The sequence below is a fragment of the Pecten maximus genome, chromosome 4 (genome assembly GCF_902652985.1).
Source record: "Pecten maximus chromosome 4, xPecMax1.1, whole genome shotgun sequence".
Lineage (NCBI taxonomy): Eukaryota > Metazoa > Mollusca > Bivalvia > Pectinida > Pectinidae > Pecten > Pecten maximus.
Genome location: NC_047018.1, coordinates 101,560 through 123,903, shown reverse-complemented (window position 1 = coordinate 123,903; position 22,344 = coordinate 101,560). Strand labels below are relative to the sequence as shown.

Below are 22,344 nucleotides of genomic sequence, written 5' to 3'. Positions count from 1 at the left end.
TTACATCAGATTATTGTAGTGAGGTACAGATATTTATTACAGTACATCAGATTATTGTAGTGAGGTACAGATATTTATTACCTTACATCAGATTATTGGAGTGAGGTACAGATATTTATTACAGTACATCAGATTATTGTAGTGAGGTACAGATATTTATAACAGTACATCAGATTATTGTAGTGAGGTACAGATATTTATTACAGTACATCAGATTATTGTAGTGAGGTACAGATATTTATTACAGTACATCAGATTATTGTAGTGAGGTATAGATATTTATTACAGTACATCAGATTATTGTAGTGAGGTACAGATATTTATTACAGTACATCAGATTATTGTAGTGAGGTACAGATATTTATTACAGTACATCAGATTATTGTAGTGAGGTACAGATATTTATTACAGTACATCAGATTATTGTAGTGAGGTACAGATATTTATTACCTTACATCAGATTATTGTAGTGAGGTACAGATATTTATTACAGTACATCAGATTATTGTAGTGAGGTACAGATATTTATTACAGTACATCAGATTATTGTAGTGAGGTACAGATATTTATTACCTTACATCAGATTATTGTAGTGAGGTACAGATATTTATTACAGTACATCAGATTATTGTAGTGAGGTACAGATATCTATTACAGTACATCAGATTATTGTAGTGAGGTACAGATATTTATTACCTTACATCAGATTATTGTAGTGAGGTACAGATATTTATTACTTTACATCAGATTGTTTGCATAAGCTACATGCTTTGGGAACTTTACAAGATGCAGATTTGAAACCCTAGAATACAACCATCTAAATATTAAAGGCACTAGAAATGAACATGCTAAAAATTTTACTGCTACAGAAGTTAATTTGTTGAATGTTCTCAACACCGGGAACTTACAAAGTTGGGATCCACTGAGGTGATGTGAATACAAACACTTGTACACAGTGCTTGATATGATCAAATGTTTTATTCACAATTAGATCAATGTTTTAAAAGTTGATGATAGATTCACATTTCCATCACTTTTAATTGCTCATTGATGAGAATAAATTACAGAAAATTTTAATTCGCTGATTTTTTTTTTTTAGGTTGGACAACTGCTAAATTAGATATGCTAAGATTGAACCCTTGGATTCGATTTTAAATGCTAAATTTACGCTCATTAAAATAACCCACTATTACTGTACTGTTGCCAATTGACTGTTTCGGTTGCCATGTGTATTAACCTTTATCATATTATTATTTTACAGATGAAAAAAGAAGCAGAATTTATGAGTCAGCTGGTAAATCCATACATCGTTCGAATGATTGGTAAATATCATTTATGTTATTCATTACTGTGATTGGTAAATATCATTTATGTTGTTCATTACTGCGATTGGTAAATATCATTGATAATGATCATTACTGTGATTGGTAAATATCATTTATTTATTCTGGGGCTAGCCTCTTCACAAGTTACTTTGGGGCTAATTTATTCTGGAGCTAGCCTCTTTACAAGTTACTTTGGGGCTAATTTATTCTGGGGCTAGCCTCTTTACAAGTTACATTGGGGCTAATTTATTCTGGGGCTAGCCTCTTTATAAGTTACATTGGGGCTAATTTATTCTGGGGCTAGCCTCTTTACAAGTTACATTGGGGCTAATTTATTCTGGGGCTAGCCTCTTCACAAGTTACATTGGGGCTAATTTATTCTGGGGCTAGCCTCTTTACAAGTTACATTGGGGCTAATTTATTCTGGGGCTAGCTTCTTCACAAATAATTCTGGAGCTAATTTATTCTGGGGCTAATTATACCCCCGCAACGAAGTTAGGGGGGTATACTGGAATCAGGTTGTCCGTCCGTCTGTAGACGCATTTCGTCCAGACTATTCCTCCTAAACCGATGGGCCAATTCTGATGAAACTTCACACAAATATTAATGATCATGTGTAGATATGCATGCCACTTTATTTTCTCAATATTATGGTTGCTATGGCAACTGGTCACTATAAACAGGTTTTCCGATAAGACCCATAACTTTAAGTTTGTCCGGACAACTCTTCCTAAACTAAATGGCCAATTTCAATGAAACTTCCCACATATATAGAGGACCATGTGAAGATGTGCATGCCACTTTATTTTTCTCAATATTATGGTTGCTATGGCAACTGGTCACTATAAACAGGTTTTCCGATAAGACCCATAACTTTAAGTTTGTCCGGACAACTCTTCCTAAACTAAGTGGCCAATTTCAATGAAACTTCCCACATATATAGAGGACCATGTGAAGATGTGCATGCCACTTTATTTTTCTCAAAATTATGGCTGCTATGGCAACTAGTCACTATAAACAGGTTTTCTGATAAGAACCATAACTTTAAGTTTGTCCGGACAACTCCTAAACTGAAGTGCCGATTTCAATGAAACTTCACATAATTATAGAGGACCAAGTGTAGATGTACATGCCACTTTATTTTTCTCAAAATTATGGTTGCTATGGCAACTGGTCACTATAAACAGGTTTTCTGATAAGAACCATAACTTTAAGATTGTCCGGACAACTCCTCCTAAACCGAAGCGCCGATTTCAATGAAACTTCGCAAAAGAATAGAGGACCATGTGTAGATGTGCATTCAACTTTATTTTTCTCAAAATTATGGTTGCTATGACAACTGGTCACTATAAACAGGTTTTCTGATAGGAACCATAACTTTAAGATTGTCTGGACAACTCCTCCTAAACTGAAGGGCCGATTTCAATGAAACTTCACACAACTATAGAGGACCATGTGTAGATGTACATGCCACTTTCTTTTTCACCAAAATTATGGTTGCTATGGCAACTGCTCACTATATTACTGGGTTATCTTAGTTAGCCTCTAATTAACAGTTCCAAATCACTATTGACTTGTGCAGATTGCGGGGGTATTAGTGAGCGATCCTGGCGACAGTTCTAGTTTATTCTAGAGCTAGCCTCTTCACAAGTTATTTTCGAGCTAATGTATTCTAGAGCTAGCCTCTTCACAAGTTTTAGGGACCGCGGTGGCCGAGTGGTTAAGGTGTCCTGACACTTTAACACTAGCCTTCTACACTGGGTTACGAGTTCGAAACCTACGTGGGGCAGTTGCCAGGTACTGACTGTAGGCTGGTGGTTTTTCTCCGGGTACTCCGGCTTTCCTCCACCTCCAAAACAGGGCACGTCCTTAAATGACCCTGGCTGTTAATAGGACATTAAACAAAAACAAATCAAACTTCACAAGTTATCCTGGAGCTAATTTATTCTGGGGCTTAAGCCTCTTTCCAAGTTATTCTGGGGCTAGGCTCTTGACTATTTCACCTGCAATGATGTACAAACTTATTACATATATAATCATGTGTATTTATAGATATGTCAATAAAAACCTATATCTAAGCCTAAACTTCCTTATATTTTTTGACTGCCATTTTGTGAAATAGCCACTTGGTGGAAATTTGGATTTTGTTTTGTGCAAAATTCTGTAATTTGAGGGTGAGTGGGAAACATGGATTGCTTGGTTTTGTGTCCGCCAAAGAAATACCAAATTTACAGATTTGGAGAATTTTGATAATTGATTTGTACACAATTTAGAATCGGTAGGGTTTAAATTTAGAATGATTTTTTTCAAATATAATTGAATTTTAATTTCGCTTATAGGTAAATAAATCCTAAAATGAAACATATACAAACATATAGTAATTGGAAAGATGAGGGTATGGTTTGCTGATGAAAGAAACTTGCTATCAAAGTAAGATGGCACTTACTGGACTGCTTCATTGTTGATTAACTTGAATTGTTAACCCAAAACTATTCACAGTCAATAATTTCAATAACATTTTGAATTTTTCACTGGTCATGCTTAAATAACAAAATTTTAAAACAATATTTATATTCCTTATTTATTGTTTTGTTTAAGAACTGCTTTAATTTATACACAGGTGTGTGTAGTGCTGAGAGTATTATGCTTGTCCTGGAGTTACTGCCGTGTGGGCCTCTAAACAGTTACCTCAAACACCATAAGTAAGTTATAGTATCAGATGAGTGGCAAAACCTAGTCATCCCAACAGTTACCTCAAACACCATAAGTAAGTTATAGTATCAGATTAGTGGCCAAACCTAGTCCTCCCAACAGTTACCTCAAACACCATAAGTAAGTTAAAGTATCAGATGAGTGGCAAAACCTAGTCATCCCAACAGTTACCTCAAACACCATAAGTAAGTTATAGTATCAGATTAGTGGCCAAACCTAGTCCTCCCAACAGTTACCTCAAACACCATAAGTAAGTTAAAGTATCAGATTAGTGGCCAAACCTAGTCCTCCAAACAGTTACCTCAAACACCATAAGTAAGTTAAAGTATCAGATTAGTGGCCAAACTAGTCCTCCCAACAGTTACCTCAAACACCATAAGTAAGTTATAGTATCAGATTAGTGGCCAAACCTAGTCCTCCCAACAGTTACCTCAAACACCATAAGTAAGTTATAGTATCAGATTAGTGGCCAAACCTAGTCCTCCCAACAGTTACCTCAAACACCATAAGTAAGTTAAAGTATCAGATTAGTGGCCAAACCTAGTCCTCCCAACAGTTACCTCAAACACCATAAGTAAGTTATAGTATCAGATTAGTGGCCAAACCTAGTCCTCCCAACAGTTACCTCAAACACCATAAGTAAGTTATAGTATCAGATTAGTGGCCAAACCTAGTCCTCCCAACAGTTACCTCAAACACCATAAGTAAGTTATAGTATCAGATTAGTGGCCAAACCTAGTCCTCCCAACAGTTACCTCAAACACCATAAGTAAGTTATAGTATCAGATTAGTGGCCAAACCTAGTCCTCCCAACAGTTACCTTAAACACCATAAGTAAGTTATAGTATCAGATTAGTGGCCAAACCTAGCCCTCCCAACAGTTACCTCAAACACCATAAGTAAGTTATAGTATCAGATAAGTAGCCAAACCTGTTCCTCACAACAGTTACCTCAAACACCATAAATAAGTTAAAGTATCAGATGAGTGGCCAAACCTAGTCCTCCCAACAGTTACCTCAAACACCATAAGTAAGTTATAGTATCAGATTAGTGGCCAAACCTAGTCCTCCCAACAGTTACCTCAAACACCATAAGTAAGTTATAGTATCAGATTAGTGGCCAAACCTGTTCCTCCCAACAGTTACCTCAAACACCATAAGTAAGTTATAGTATCAGATAAGTGGCCAAACCTAGTCCTCCCAACAGTTTCCTCAAACACCATAAGTAAGTTAAAGTATCAGATTAGTGACCAAACCTGTTCCTCCCAACAGTTACCTCAAACACCATAAGTAAGTTATAGTATCAGATTAGTGGCCAAACCTAGTCCTCCCAACAGTTACCTCAAACACCATAAGTAAGTTATAGAGTCAGTTTTGTGGCCATCCTTTGAGTTGCAATATTCAATGCATTATTAATGAAGCATAGTACCTTATGTCCAAACACAACTCAAATCATGATATTTAAAGATGTTTGGAATATTCATTTCCAAAGCTCAGATCCAGTTTGGAGTAAAATGGTAGAGAATGATGTGACTATACAATGATGTGACTATACAATGATGTGACTATACAATGGTGTGACTATACAATGATGTGACTATACAATGGTGTGACTATACAATGGTGTGACTATACAATGGTGTGACCATACAATGGTGTGACTATACAATGGTGTGACCATACAATGGTGTGACTATACAATGGTATGACTTTCCAATGATGTGACTATACAATGGTGTGACTATACAATGGTGTGACTACAATGATGTGACTATACAATGGTGTGACTATACAATGATATGACTACAATGGTGTGACTATACAATGGTGTGACTATACAATGTGACTATACAATGGTGTGACTATACAATGGTGTGACTATACAATGGTGTGACTTTACAATGATGTGACTATACAATGGTGTGACTATACAATGTTGTGACCATACAATGATGTGATTATACAATTGTGTGACTATACAATGATGTGACTATGCAATGGTGTGACTTTACAATGGTGTGACTATACAATGATGTGACTATACAATTGTGTGACTATACAATGGTGTGACTATACAATGGTGTGACTATACAATGATGTGACTATGCAATTGTGTTACCATACAATTGTGTTATACACTGGTGTGACTATACAATGGTGTGACTATACAATGGTGTGACTATGCAATGGTGTGAATATGCAATGATGTGACTTTACAATGGTGTGACTATACAATGGTGTGACTATACAATGATGTGACTATACAATGGTGTGACTATACAATGATGTGACTACATTGGTGTGACTACAATGGTGTGACCATACAATGATGCGACCATACAATTGTGTTACCATACAATGATGTGACTATACAATGATGTGACTACAATTGTGTGACTACAATGGTGTGACTATACAATGATGTGACTATACAATGGTGTGTCTATACAATGGTGTGACTATACAATGGTGTGACTATGCAATGGTGTGACTATACAATGGTGTGACTATACAATGGTGTGACTATACAATGGTGTGACTATGCAATGGTGTGACTATACAATGGTGTGACTATGCAATGGTGTGACTTTACAATGGTGTGACTATACAATGGTGTGACTATGCAATGGTGTGACTTTACAATGGTGTGACTAAACAATGGTGTGACTATACAATGATGTGACTATACAATGGTGTTACTATACAATGATGTGACTACAATGGTGTGACTACAATGGTGTGACTACAATGGTGTGACTATACAATGATGTGACTACAAATGTGTGACTTTACAATGGTGTGACTATACAATGGTGTTACTATACAATGGTGTGACTATACAATGATGTGACTATACAATGGTGTGACTATACAATGGTGTGACTATACAATGGTAAGACTATACAATGGTGTGACTATACAATGGTGTGACTATACAATGATGTGACTATACAATGGTGTGACTACAATGGTGTGACCATACAATGGTGTGACTATACAATGGTGTGACTATACAATGGTGTGACTATACAATGGTGTGACTATACAATGATGTGACTATACAATGATGTGACTATACAATGGTGTGACTATACAATGGTGTGACTATACAATGATGTGACTACAATGGTGTGACTATACAATGGTGTGACTATACAATGGTGACTATACAATGGTGTGACTATACAATGGTGTGACTATACAATGGTGTGACTATACAATGGTGTGACTTTACAATGATGTGACTATACAATGTTGTGACCATACAATGGTGTGACTATACAATGATGTGACTATACAATGATGTGACTATACAATGATGTGACTATACAATGGTGTGACTATACAATGATGTGACTATACAATGATGTGACTATACAATGATGTGACCATACAATTGTGTGACCATACAATGATGTGACTATGCAATGGTGTGACTTTACAATGGTGTGACTATACAATGGTGTGACTATACAATGATGTGACTATACAATGGTGTGACTATACAATGATGTGACTATACAATGGTGTGACTATACAATGATATGACTATACAATGGTGTGACTATACAATGGTGTGACTATACAATGATGTGACTATACAATGGTGTGACTATACAATGGTGTGACTATACAATGCATTCTGTGGAACGACCTGTATTTGATGTTTACAATGTGAAATTACTATCATTCTAATTGAACACTAAATATCTCATCAACAGAGACACACCACAGTGGAATGTGTGTGAGTTTATGTGGCAAGTTGCAGAGGGAATGAAATTTTTATCCGGCAAGAAATTTGTTCATCGAGATCTTGCTGCCAGAAATGTGCTACTAAGTAACCCACACACCGCCAAGATAAGTGATTTTGGGATGTCAAAGGCATTGGGTAGAGAAGGAAATTATTATGAGGTAATTGTATGATCATAATCTCTTCTCGATTACATAGATTCATGAAGTGAAGAAAAAAAATCTCTTTATCCTCTGACTGGTTTTATTGTGTAAAATGTCTCTTATCGAATAGGTTTATATCTGAAGACTATTTTCTGATACAGTTAATCCTGTTAATTGTTTAGTATTTTAGATAATATTACATAGGAACTCCTCAGAGATTGGGGTCCCACCAGCTGTTCAGATCTGTAAACAAGTATGTCAATTAAAAAATTCATCTGTTGATGATCTTTTGAAGGATCTCCTTTAGCCTATATAACAGATTGTGCTGACTCGTTAAATATTGATTTGTTTCTACAACTAACAAATCTGAACAGTGCATCCACATAGAAGTTGGTAAATTATTTATCAGTTAATGAAGTTAGGTCATTATGGTGTACCATACATGTACATGACCTAGTAGGATACAGCTATATAACACCATATTGACTGATTTTTTATTAATCCTGAATTAATGCTGTACCCCCGGCGTCAGCGTCCCACCCCACTTTAAAGTTTTTGGGATCAGTTTTTGGAAAGCTTCTAAGTCCAAAAGTATACACCTCGCACCCTTCTGATTTGGTTTATACATTCATTAAAGGTCTAGGAGTGATGTTATGGCAAAATCATGCAGAAAAAAAGTGTGATTTTTTTCGCGTTTTACCATTTCGTGGACTTAATTTTTTTGGTACCAAAACTCTCTTAAAAGTTTTTGGGGTAAGTCCAAAAGTCTACACCTCACACCCTTCTTATTTGGTTTATTCATTCATTAAAGCTCTAGGAGTGATGTTATGGCAAAATCATGCAGAAAAAAATTGAGATTTTTTTGGCATTTTACCATTTTAGGACTTTTTTAAGCACCAAAATCCACTTTAAAGTTTTTAGGGTAAGTTTTTGGAAAGCTTGTAAGTCCAAAATTATGCACCTCACACCCTTCTAATTTGGTTTATACATTCATTAAAGGTCTAGGATCATGCAGAAAAAAAAATTTGATTTTTTTTTCGCATCTTACCATTTTATGAACTTAATTTGTTTAGTACCAAAGCTTACTTAAAAGATTTTGTGGTAAGTCCGTACACTCTAATTTTGTTTATACATTCATTAACTTTTTCACATTTTGCCATTTTGTGGACTTAATTTTTTTTGGCACCAAAACCTGCTTAAAGATTTCTAGTTAAGTTTTTAGAAAGCTTGTAATTTATATAAGTCCACACCCTTCTAATTTGGTTATACATCCATTAGAAGTCTATAGGAGCAATATTATGTGATGTACAATTTCAAAATGACATGCTTATACATGCATAAAAAATGAATGCATCTATATAGTGTGATTGCTGCTGCCGATTAGCTTTTGCAATCATTAATTGCACTTGTTAGATATGAAACTTGCTTGCATTTGGATGAAATATTCATCTTGATACAGGAAACTTACATTGGGGCATTGTGAAAGCACAATGGTTATGGTATCATAAATGCAATGTTAAATCACTGTTTCTAAAAAATAGAAACATTAGGTTAATATCTCAAAGTATTGACCTCCACATGACCATGTTTTAGCCAATGAGAATTTAGGAGAGTCAGATCATATCTGATATATCAAGCTATCTTGTATAATAACACTCTATGTTGTTAATTGATATCAAAGTATTTAATAGATTTTGAATGGTTGGATCATAGTCTTTGTTGTAAACTGTTAGGTATTGTATGTTCTACAAATATACAATGTACTACTTTTAAATTAACACTTTATTGGAGAGGTAGTATTTATTTCGTTTTATCTTCTCCTTTGTAAACTGTACAGGCCAGCGAGGCAGGACGATGGCCATTAAAGTGGTATGCTCCCGAATGTGTGTATTATTGGAAGTTTGACACTAAATCTGATGTGTGGAGCTATGGAGTAACACTATGGGAAGCCACATCATATGGCGAAAAACCGTACAGGGTATGTCTCTACAATGATCCTCACACTTCCAAAATCTTCCGATAATTTTGTTTGTATGTTTTTCTGGTTCTATCAAGTGATTGACCAAACCACAGGAGTAGGTCATACAAAAAAAGCAAGACATTTTACAAAATCAATTAGGATTGGTAAGTCATACACAAAAAGCTAGCTTTTTTACAAAATCAATTACGTAAGTCATACACAAAAAGCTAGCTATTTTACCAAATCAATTTAGTATTGGTAAGTCATACACAAAAGCTAGCTATTTTACAAAATCAATTTAGTATTGGTAAGTCATACACAAAAGCTAGCTATTTTACAAAATCAATTACGTAAGTCATACACAAAAAGCTAGCTATTTTACAAAATCAATTTAGTATTGGTAAGTCATACACAAAAAGCTAGCTATTTTACAAAATCAATTAGAATTGGTAATTCATACACAAAAAGATAGCTATTTTACCAAATCAATTACGTAAGTCATACACAAAAGGCTAGCTATTTTGTAAAAATCAATTAGAATTGGCAACTGTTCATTAAATCATCTACCACGTTGTTTGCATCACATTTGATTCAGTCTGTATTTTCCTTTTTGGTTTATACATCCGTAGGTCAGTTAAGCATCTAGTTTAAAGAAAATATGTGTAAAATAAGACAATAGTGTAATGTTAATATAACAAACCGTTATGTTTTGGTTTTACCTGCTGATTTACCTTTCTGCTAACTTTTATATTTATTTTGTTTATATCTAATGTAGCGGATGAAAGGCCAAGAAATATTGGAGTTTGTGGAAAATGGCAGCAGGCTGGCCAAACCTGAAAGCTGTCCAGAGGGTATTTACCTTATAATGATGGAATGTTGGCAATATGAGTAAGTGTTATCTCCCTTCCCACTAGACTATGGCTATATTTCTTGTTTGTTTATGAAATAAGGAGGGACCTGGTAATATCTTCCCCTGATATTCTACCTCCCCTGATATTCTACCTTCCCCTGATATTCCCCCTGATATTCTATCTTCCCCTGATATTCTACCTTCCCCTGTGATTCTACCTTCCCATATCTTCCCGATATTCTACCTTCCCCTGTGATTCTACCTTCCCCTGATATTCTACCTTCCCCTGATATTCTATCTTCCCCTGATATTCTACCTTCCCCTGTGATTCTACCTTCCTGTATCTTCCCCTGATATTCTACCTTCCCCTGATATTCTATCTTCCCCTGATAATCTACCTTCCCCTGATATTCTACCTTCCCCTGATATTCTACCTTCCCCTGACATTCTATCTTCCCCTGTGATTCTACCTTCCCCTGATATTCTACCTTCCCCTGATATTCTACCTTCCCCTGATATTCTATCTTCCCCTGTGATTCTACCTTCCCCTGATATTTTACTTTCCCCTGATATTCTACCTTCCCCTACCTTCCCCTGATATTCTATCTTCCCCTGATATTCTACCTTCCCCTGTGATTCTACCTTCCCCTGTGATTCTACCTTCCCATATCTTCCCCTGATATTCTACCTTCCCCTGATATTCTACCTTCCCCTGATATTCTACCTTCCCCTTATATTCTACCGTACCCTGATATTCTATCTTCCCCTGATATTCTATTTTCCCCTGTGATTCTACCTTCCCCTGATATTTTACTTTCCCCTGATATTCTACCTTCCCCTACCTTCCCCTGATAATCTACCTTCCCCTGATATTCTACCTTCCCCTGTGATTCTATCTTCCCCTGATATTCTACCTTCCCCTGTGATTCTACCTTCCCCTGTGATTCTACCTTCCTGTATCTTCCCCTGATATTCTACCTTCCCCTGATATTCTACCTTCCCCTGATATTCTACCTTCCCCTGATAATCTACCTTCCCCTGTGATTCTACCTTCCCCTGATATTCTATCTTCCCCTGATATTCTACCTCCCCTGATATTCTAAATTCCCCAGGTGTCCTATCTTCCCCTGATATTCTATCTTCCCCTGATATTCTACCTTTCCCTGATATTCTACCTTCCCCTGATATTCTACCTTCCCCTACCTTCCCCTGATATTCTACCTTCCCCTGATATTCTACCTTCCCCTGATATTCTACCTCCCTCTGATATTCTACCTTCCCCTGATATTCTACCTTCCCCTGATATTCTATCTTCCCCTGATATTCTACCTTCCCCTGATATTCTATCTTCCCCTGATATTCTATCTTCCCCTGATATTCTACCTCCCTCTGATATTCTACCTTCCCCTGATATTCTACCTTCCCCTGTGATTCTACCTTCCTGTATCTTCCCCTGATATTCTACCTTCCCCTGCTATTCTACCTTCCCCTGATATTCTATCTTCCCCTACCTTCCCCTGATATTCTACCTTCCCCTGATATTCTATCTTCCCCTGATATTCTACCTTCCCCTGATATTCTATCTTCCCCTGATATTCTACCTTCCCCTGATATTCTATCTTCCCCTGATATTCTACCTTCCCCTGATATTCTATCTTCCCCTGATATTCTACCTTCCCCTGATATTCTATCTTCCCCTGATATTCTACCTTCCCCTGTGATTCTACCTTTCCCTACCTTCCTGTATCTTCCCCAATCTTCCCCTTAGATTCTTACTTCCTTTGAGGTTCTCTTTTCCCCTGCATGCTTTGCCCAGGAAATCTAATTTGATGTTTTCTCATTTCAGCAAAAAAGAACGGCCATCATTTTCTGATTTAGCAGTAAAGATGGAATACCAGTATAAAAGTCTACAGCAAGATGGATACTGAACATGTACCAGTGATGATATTGACTCTTCCATGAAGAGTGGGACCAATCTGTTATATAGACTCTTCCATGATGAAGAGTGGGACCAATCTGTTATAACGACTCTTCCATGATGAAGACTGGGACCAATCTGTTATGCCAACTCTTCCATGATGAAGAGTGCGACCAATCTGTTATAACGACTCTTCCATGATGAAGACTGGGACCAATCTGTTATGCCAACTCTTCCATGATGAAGAGTGGGACCAATCTGTTATGCCAACTCTTCCATGATGAAGAGTGGGACCAATCTGTTATATAGACTCTTCCATGATGAAGAGTGGGACCAATCTGTTATATAGACTCTTCCATGATGAAGACTGGGACCAATCTGTTATGCCAACTCTTCCATGATGAAGAGTGGGACCAATCTGTTATATAGACTCTTCCATGATGAAGAGTGGGACCAATCTGTTATGTCGACTCTTCCATGATGAAGAGTGGGACCAATCTGTTATATCGACTCTTCCATGATGAAGAGTGGGACAAATCATCTTTAAAATCTTTGGGGTATCTAACACAGTGCTACATATAGTACAGGTGGATGATACCCTATGTCACCTTGTATGCTACTATTCCATAAGGATGCAGTGATGACCTTGACATTTATATGTATATCTTTACATTCTGTGTTGCATTTGCCTAAATGTCGTTAGTAAACCAAATTGTATTTATGAGACTGTAAACTACAATTTACATTGATTTGGTCAGTGTAGGAATACAGTTCCTGGTGTTGTTGGTTAAAACAATGACCGCCAGTTACTTTCAACCTAGAGAGCTTTCGAAAGCTAGCATTTGTTAGCTCACCGGTTACGAGTAACCGAGAGCTAATGCTGTCGGCCCGGCATCTGTGTCGGCATCCCACCCCAAAACTTTAAAGTTTTAGGAAAGCTTGTAAGCCCAAAAGTTTACACCTCATGCCCTTCTCATTTGGTTTATACATTCATTAGAGGTCTATTAGTGATGTTATGGCAAAATTATACAGAAAAAAATTGTGTTTTTTTTTGCATTTTACCATTTTGTAGACTTAACTTTTTTGGCACCAAAACTCACTTTAAGGTGTTGGGGGTAAGTTCAAAAGTATACACCTATCATCCTTCTAATTTGGTTTATTAGCTCACCTGGTCCGAAGGACCAAGGTGAGCTTATGCCTTACCGTGGCATCCGTCGTCCGTCCGTCTGTTGTCCATCCGTCAACAATTGACTTATTTGACTTCTTCTTCATAACCGCTGATCAGAATTTGAACAAGTTTGGTCAGAATCATCCCTATGGGTAGGGGACTAAAAAATGTACAAATGATGGGGCTGACCCCCTGGGGGCCTCTGGGACGGGGCCAAAAGGGGTCAGTTTGGCGCTATTGATATAAACGACTTCTTCTCTGAAACTAAGCAATGGCTATCGCTCATATTTGCCGGGTAGCATCATTATGGGGTGGGGATTCAAAATTGTACAAATGATGGGGCTGACCCCCCAGGGGCCTGAGGGGCGGGGCCAAATGTGGTCAATCTGGCTATATTGATATAAACGACTTCTTCTCTGAAACAAAGCAATGGCTATTGCTCATATTTACCTGGTAGCATCATTATGGGGTGGGGATTCAAAATTGTACAAATGATGGGGCTGACCCCCAAGGGGCCTGAGGGGTGGGGCCAAAAGGGGTCAATTTGGCTAAATGGATTTAAACAACTTATTCTCTGAAACTTAGCAATGATTTGACTGGTAACATCTTATTGGGGTAGGGATTCAAAATTGTATAAAGGAAGGAGCTGACCCCCCAGGGGGCAGGGTCAAAAGGGGTCAATTGGTCTAGACAAGTTTTTCTCTGAAACTAAGCAATGGACATCACTCACATTTGTGTGGTAGCATTCCTATGGGGTTGCGCCAAAAGACTACTTCGATTCATGGATTAATGCACTTTGTGGTATTTTTAGTATAGTTTAGTATATGTACCCATATAAAATGCTTATGATATATATTGACATAGCAATACCAGCGACAAATAAACTTAAGCATCATTCTTGTTTCATATCTCATGAAACCAGGTGAGCGATACAGGCCCTCTGGGCCTCTTGCATTGATTAGAGGTCTAGGGGTAATGCTGTGGTAAAATCATGCCGAAAAAAATTGTGATTTTTGTTTTTGCATTTTACCATTTAGTGGACTTACTTTTTTTGACACAAAAACCCACTTTAAAGATCTTGTGGGTTAATTTTGGAAAGCTTGTAAGTCCACACCCTTCTTATTTGGTTTATACATCCATTAGAGGTCTATGAGCAATATTATGTGACATACAATTTCAAAATGACATGCTTATACATATATAAAAAATGAATGCATAGTGTGAGTGCTGCCGCCGGTGAGCTTTCACAATCATTGATTGCACTTGTTTACATAAGCCATCACAAGTAAAAAAGCAACTTCATAAGTTATCACAGTATAATCTTATCATAAAAAAATGTAGTCATCACAAAATTATTATAAGCACTTTATTGATCTATACAAAATTATCAAATTGTCAATGTTATCACACTCACAGGGGCTGGATTTGGAATTTTGAGAAATGCAAGACGAGACAACATTAAAAGTCCAGCATTTATAAACAAATCTTGGAAAGTTGCGAGTATTGACACGGTTTCTGAATGTTTATGTATACAGTATTCTAGTACAGTGGTTATTCACTGATGTCAAATCAAGTCCCTGTGAAGTTAAATATTGTCTGCTAAGTTAGTGACAATGATGTGACTGCGATTAGACTGGAATCTGTTTAAATATCCTTGGTTTTCGCCTACTGTCAATACAACTGTCTTCTAGAATTTACGAGCTGACACTCTTCTGAAAAAAAATAATGTAAATACAGTTGATAGAAACATAAGTGTTTCCTAGGAGTCGAGTCCTGTGCTATACCTGTTCCAGGCAGCATCACTTTTAAACAATAAACTTATATCATTAATAACCATATGTCATTGCACTGAAAAGCAGCTTTAATTTTCAACAATCAGATATAATGCAATTTTGAACAATTTTATGATATCTATACAAATGTATGCAAAATGTATAATGAAGCCAAATTTGTGCATGAACCATTTTTGCTATTTATAACAACATGAGGGACTACATTATTCCTTTCGGATATTTTGGCTGTTCTGATATTTGTACTTGGTGATGTCAGTGATATGGTAAGCAGTAAATTTAAACGCATCATAAACTGCAGTAAATGAAAATAAATGTGAATGTAAACTATAAGCATTAATTTGACCTGTTACCAAATGGTAGTATACAGTTGATATGATTAAAATTTGGGTGACAAATAGATATTTCATGTCGCCCTAATTATCTGCCACCCAAATTGTATTCATATTGACTGTATACATTTCACAATACCATTTTGTAACAGTTTAATGCTTAAATAATTGATTTTGAGCTGGAAAAGTTTTAGCTTATAATAATTCAAATGAGTCAGTCATCCATATAAAAGACATTAACATATAGGATAAAATTTAATTTCTATCATATTCTTGATTATTAAAGAATAAATGAAAATCATATTTCATCTCAATAATAGCAAAAATCCTTCAATTGACTTTCCATAGAAACTATTATAAATTTGTTTCCTTTCCATTGGAAATAATTCAAAATTGGTTAGAATTATAAGGAGGGGCTAAACTATACTACCATATATATATATAGGAATTGTTTAGAATTACACTGTAAATACAGACAAGATAGTGTTTAAGACTCAGAAGACCATTAAGGCACATGGGCCTCTTCTTTTAGAAACTGATAAATGATCAAGTGATCGATGGTCGACAAAGCATCACTGACTATACATGTATTCCTATACTCAGAATTCAAGCATAATAAATGAATATAAAATATGTAGAGGAAAAACAGCAAGATAAGAGTTTCCCATGCACTTTCAATGATATGTACTTAATGATATTGATTTTATAGTTTTTTAACCCTAACCTTAAGATTTCAAGCATTTATATATATTTCATGCCAAAAATTATATATCAAATGAAATACAAAACTTGCAATTTCTTTTTCAATATAGAGATATATTTTCGCCATCAAACCGTGTTAATAGAGGCTACAGAGTTATTTTTTGTAATAATAGACTGACCATGTCCTTATCCATTCTGGTTTCTATAGTTTTGGTATCATCATATGTGCTCTCTCATAAACCACATATATGTCAATGTATAGTTGTACTTGGGATACTTGTAATGCAACAATCCTGTTAAAAAAATTTGTTCCTTTTGGCATTTCCTCTAATGTTGATGTATTTTTCCCGTTTTAAGGTATGTGATCTGTTCATTGAAAATTATTGCAAAGAATAAAACTGTAGAATCTGTTTTTGTTGTTATTATTATTTTTTTTTTTTTTCAATTATTGCTCCACTGTTAAAAATTATTGATTTACAATGTACATTATAAACAATTATATTCAAAATGCTTAAAGAAAACATAGTTGACTTGGGGTATCAAACAGATCTGTGTATGAATTTGTCCAATAAGCACCAGTAAGATTTGACATGCTTTTTAAAGAAACATATATTTGTCCACAAATAAGCCCCTGCACACAAATATGCCACTTTCTTCTTCATTTTGGAAGAATAATTCATTTTTGAAAAAGTAAGTTTTTTTTTTCCTTTGAAAAAATGGTTCATTAAATAAATAGGCACTCCCTTACTTCAATACTGAACTTTTACAGTAGGGGAGGCTGTTATTTGAAGATAATGCAGTAACTTGTATCTTACATATCTTTACAAAGGAATCATGTCAAAAGCCAAAATAATGTTGTATACATTGACATTATCACCAATTTTCATTGTCAGTTTTCTTACATACATTGGTTTATTGTGGCACAATGTGATAACAAATTAAAGTACAGACTTATTGTAGGGTAATGTATTAACAAAATACAATGTGGGCTGATTGTAGGACAATATAATAACAAAGTAGAGTGTGGGCTTATTGTAGGACAACATAATAACAAAGTAGAGGATGGGCTTATTGTAGGACAATGTAATAACACAGTAGGGGGTGGGCTTATTGTAGGACAACAAAGTAGAGTGTGGGCTTATTGTAGGACAACAAAGTAGAGTGTGGGCTTATTGTAGGACAACAAAGTAGAGTGTGGGCTTATTGTAGGACAACAAAGTAGAGTGTGGGCTTATTGTAGGACAACAAAGTAGAGTGTGGGCTTATTGTAGGACAACATAATAACAAAGTAGAGGATGGGCTTATTGTAGGACAATGTAATAACACAGTAGGGGGTGGGCTTATTGTAGGACAACAAAGTAGAGTGTGGGCTTATTGTAGGACAACATAATAACAAAGTAGAGGATGGGCTTATTGTAGGACAATGTAATAACACAGGGGGTGGGCTTATTGTAGGACAACAAAGTAGAGTGTGGGCTTATTGTAGGACAACAAAGTAGAGTGTGGGCTTATTGTAGGACAACATAATAACAAAGTAGAGTACAGGCTTATTGTAGGACAACAGAATGACAAAGAAGAGTACAGGCTTATTGTAGGACAACATTGTAACAAAGTAGAGTGTGGGCTTATTGTAGGACAACATTATAACAAAATAGAGTTTGGGCTTATTGTAGGACAACATAATAACAAAGTAGAGTGTGGGCTTATTGTAGGACAACATTATAACAAAATAAAGTTTGGGCTTATTGTAGGACAACAGAATGACAAAGTAGAGTGTGGCCTTCTTTTAGGACAACAGAATAACAAATTAGAGTTTGGGCTTATTGTATGACAACAAAATAACAAAGTATAGTTTGGGCTTATTGTAGGACAACATAAAAAAAGTAGAGTGTGGGCTTATTGTAGGACAACATAATAACAAAGTAGAGTGTGGGCTTATTGAAGGACAGAATTATAACAAAGTAGAGTTTGGGCTTATTGTAGGACAACATAATAACAAGGTAGAGTACAGGTTTATTGTAGGACAGCATAATAACAAAATACAATGTGGGCTTATTGTAGGATAACATAGTAACAAAGTACAGTTTGGGCTTATTGTAGGACAACATAATAACAAATTAGAGTACTGACCTTATTACAAACCACACCCACTGACCTTATAGCAGACCACACCTACTGACCTTATCACAGACCACACCTACTGACCTTATTCCAGACCACACCCACTGATCTTATTACTGTCCACACCCACTGACCTTATTCCAGACCACACCCACTGACCTTATAACAGACCAGACCACACCCACTGATCTTATTCCAGACCACACCCACTGACCTTATTATAGACCACACCTACTGACTTTATTACAGACCACACCCACAGACCTTATTACAGACCACACCTACTGACCTTATTACAGACCACACCCACTGACCTTATTACAGATCACACCCACTGACCTTATTACAGACCACACCCACTGACTTTATTACAGACCACACCCACTGACCTTATTACAGACCACACCCACTGACCTTATTACAGACCACACCCACTGACCTTATTACAGACCACACCCACTGACTTTATTACAGACCACACCCACTGACCTTATTACAGACCACACCCACTGACCTTATTACAGACCACACCCACTGACCTTATTACAGACCACACCCACTGACTTTATTACAGACCACACCCACTGACCTTATTACAGACCACACCCACTGACTTTATTACAGACCACACCCACTGATCTTATTACAGACCACACCCACTGACCTTATTACATACCACACCCACTGACTTTATTACAGACCACACCCACTGACCTTATTACAGACCACACTTACTGACCTTGTTATATACCACACCCACTGACCTTATTGCAGACCACACCTGACCTTATTACAGACCACAATTACCGACCTTATTATATACAACACCCACTGACCTTATTACAGTCCACACCTACTGACCTTATTACAGACCACACCTACTGATCTTATTATAGACCACACCCACTGACCTTAATACAGACCACACCCACTGACCTTATGACAAACCACACCCACTGACCTTATTACAGATAACACCTACTGACCTTATAACAGACCACACCTACTTACCTTATTATAGACCACACCCACTGACCTTATTACAGACCACAACCACTGACCTTATTACAGACCACACCCACTGACCTTATTACATACCACACCCACTGACCTTATTACAAGACAAAACCTACTGACCTTATAACAGACAACAGCCACTGACCTTATTACAGACAACACCCACTGGCCTTATTACAGACCACATCCACTGACCTTATTACAGACCACAACCACTGACCTTATTACAAGACAAAACCTACTGACCTTATTACAGACCACACCCACTGACTTATTACAGACCAAACCCACTGACCTTATTACAAGACAAAACCTACTGACCTTATTACAGACCACACCCACTGACTTATTACAGACCACACCTACTGACCTTATTACAGACCACATCCACTGAACTTATTATAGACAACACCTACTGACCTTATTACATACCACACCCACTGACCTTATTATAGACCACACCCACTGACCTTATTACAGACCACACCCACTGACCTTATTATAGACCACACCTACTGACCTTATTACAGACCACAACCACTGACCTTATTACAGATCACACCCACTGACCTTATTACATACCACACCCACTGACCTTATTACAAGACAAAACCTACTGACCTTATAACAGACAACACCTACTGACCTTATTACAGACAACACCCACTGGCCTTATTACAGACCACATCCACTGACCTTATTATAGACCACACCTACTGACCTTATTATAGACCACACCCACTGACCTTAATACAGACCACACCCACTGACCTTATGACAAACCACACCTACTGAACTTATTATAGACAACACCTACTGACTTTATTACAGACCACACCCACTGACCTTATTACAGACCACACCTACTGACCTTATTACATACCACACCCACTGACTTTATTACAGACCACACCCATTGACCTTATCACAGACCACACTTACTGACCTTGTTATATACCACACCCACTGACCTTATTGCAGACCACACCTGACCTTATTACAGACCACACCTACTGACCTTATTACAGTCGACACCTACTGACCTTATTACAGACCACACCTACTGACCTTATTATAGACCGCACCCACTGACCTTATTACAGACCACACCCACTGACCTTATGACAAACCACACCCACTGACCTTATTACAGATAACACCTACTGACCTTATTACAGACCACAACCACTGACCTCATAACAGACCACACCTACTTACCTTATTATAGACCACACCTACTGACCTTATTACAGATCACACCCACTGACCTTATTACATACCACACCCACTGACCTTATTACATACCACACCCACTGACCTTATTACAGACCACACCCACTGACCGTATTACAGACCACACCCACTGACCTTATTACAAACCACACCTACTGACCTTATTACAGAACAAACCTGCTGACCTTTTGACAAGACCACACCCACTGACCTTATCACAGACCACACCTACTGACCTTATAACACACCACACGCACTGACCTTATTATTGACCACACCTACTGACCTTATTACAGACCACACCTACTGACCTTATAACTGACCACACCCACTGACTTTATTACAGACCACACCCACTGACCTTATTACATACCACACCCACTGACCTTATTACATATCACACCCACTGACCTTATTACAGACCACACTTACTGACCTTGTTACAGACCACAACCACTGACCTTATTACAGACCACAACCACTGACCTTATTACAGGCCACACCCACTGACCTTATTACATACTACACCCACTGACCTTATTACAAACCACAACTACTGACCTTATAACAGACCACACTTACTGACCTTGTTACATACCACACCCACTGACCTTATTACAGACCACACCTGACCTTATTACAGACTACACCTACTGACCTTATTACAGACCACACCTACTGACCTTATTATAGACCACACCCACTGACCTTATTACAGACCACACCCACTGACCTTATGACAAACCACACCCACTGACCTTATTACAGATCACAACCACTGACCTTATAACAGACAACACCTACTTACCTTATTATAGACCACACCCACTGACCTTATTACAGACCACAACCACTGACCTTATTACAAACCACACCCACTGACCTTATTACACACCACAACCACTGACCTTATAACAGACAACACCTACTTACCTTATTATAGACCACACCCACTGACCTTATTACAGACCACAACCACTGACCTTATTACAAACCACACCTACTGACTTTATTACAAACCACACCTACTGACTTTATTACAGACAACACCTACTGACCTTGTCAAAGACCACACCCACTGACCTTATTACAGATCACACCTACTGACCTTATTACAGATCACACCTACTGACCTTATTACAGATCACACCCACTGACCTTATTACAGACCACAATTACCGACCTTATTACAAACCACAACCACTGACCTTATTACAGACAACACCCACTGACCTTATTACAGACCACACCCACTGACCTTATTACAGACCACACCTACTGACCTTATTACAGATCGCACCTACTGACCTTATTACAGATCAC

At 37.2% G+C, this 22,344-nt stretch overlaps 1 protein-coding gene across 3 annotated transcripts in view; it reads left to right on the top strand.

Moving 5' to 3' along the window:
• Positions 1 to 13,717, top strand: part of LOC117324893 (tyrosine-protein kinase SYK-like) — a 54,915-nt gene extending 41,198 nt beyond the window's left edge. For 2 of the 3 annotated variants that reach the window (XM_033880722.1, XM_033880721.1), the window contains exons 11-16: positions 1,262 to 1,322; positions 3,946 to 4,027; positions 7,759 to 7,948; positions 9,768 to 9,908; positions 10,666 to 10,778; positions 12,587 to 13,717. In XM_033880722.1, the coding sequence (XP_033736613.1) occupies positions 1,262 to 1,322; positions 3,946 to 4,027; positions 7,759 to 7,948; positions 9,768 to 9,908; positions 10,666 to 10,778; positions 12,587 to 12,668 (669 nt within the window). In that variant the 3' untranslated portion in view covers positions 12,669 to 13,717. The remainder of the gene's footprint in view (positions 1 to 1,261; positions 1,323 to 3,945; positions 4,028 to 7,758; positions 7,949 to 9,767; positions 9,909 to 10,665; positions 10,779 to 12,586) is intronic. The other variant, XR_004532078.1, reaches the window with a different exon arrangement.
• The last annotated feature ends 8,627 nt before the right edge of the window (positions 13,718 to 22,344 follow it).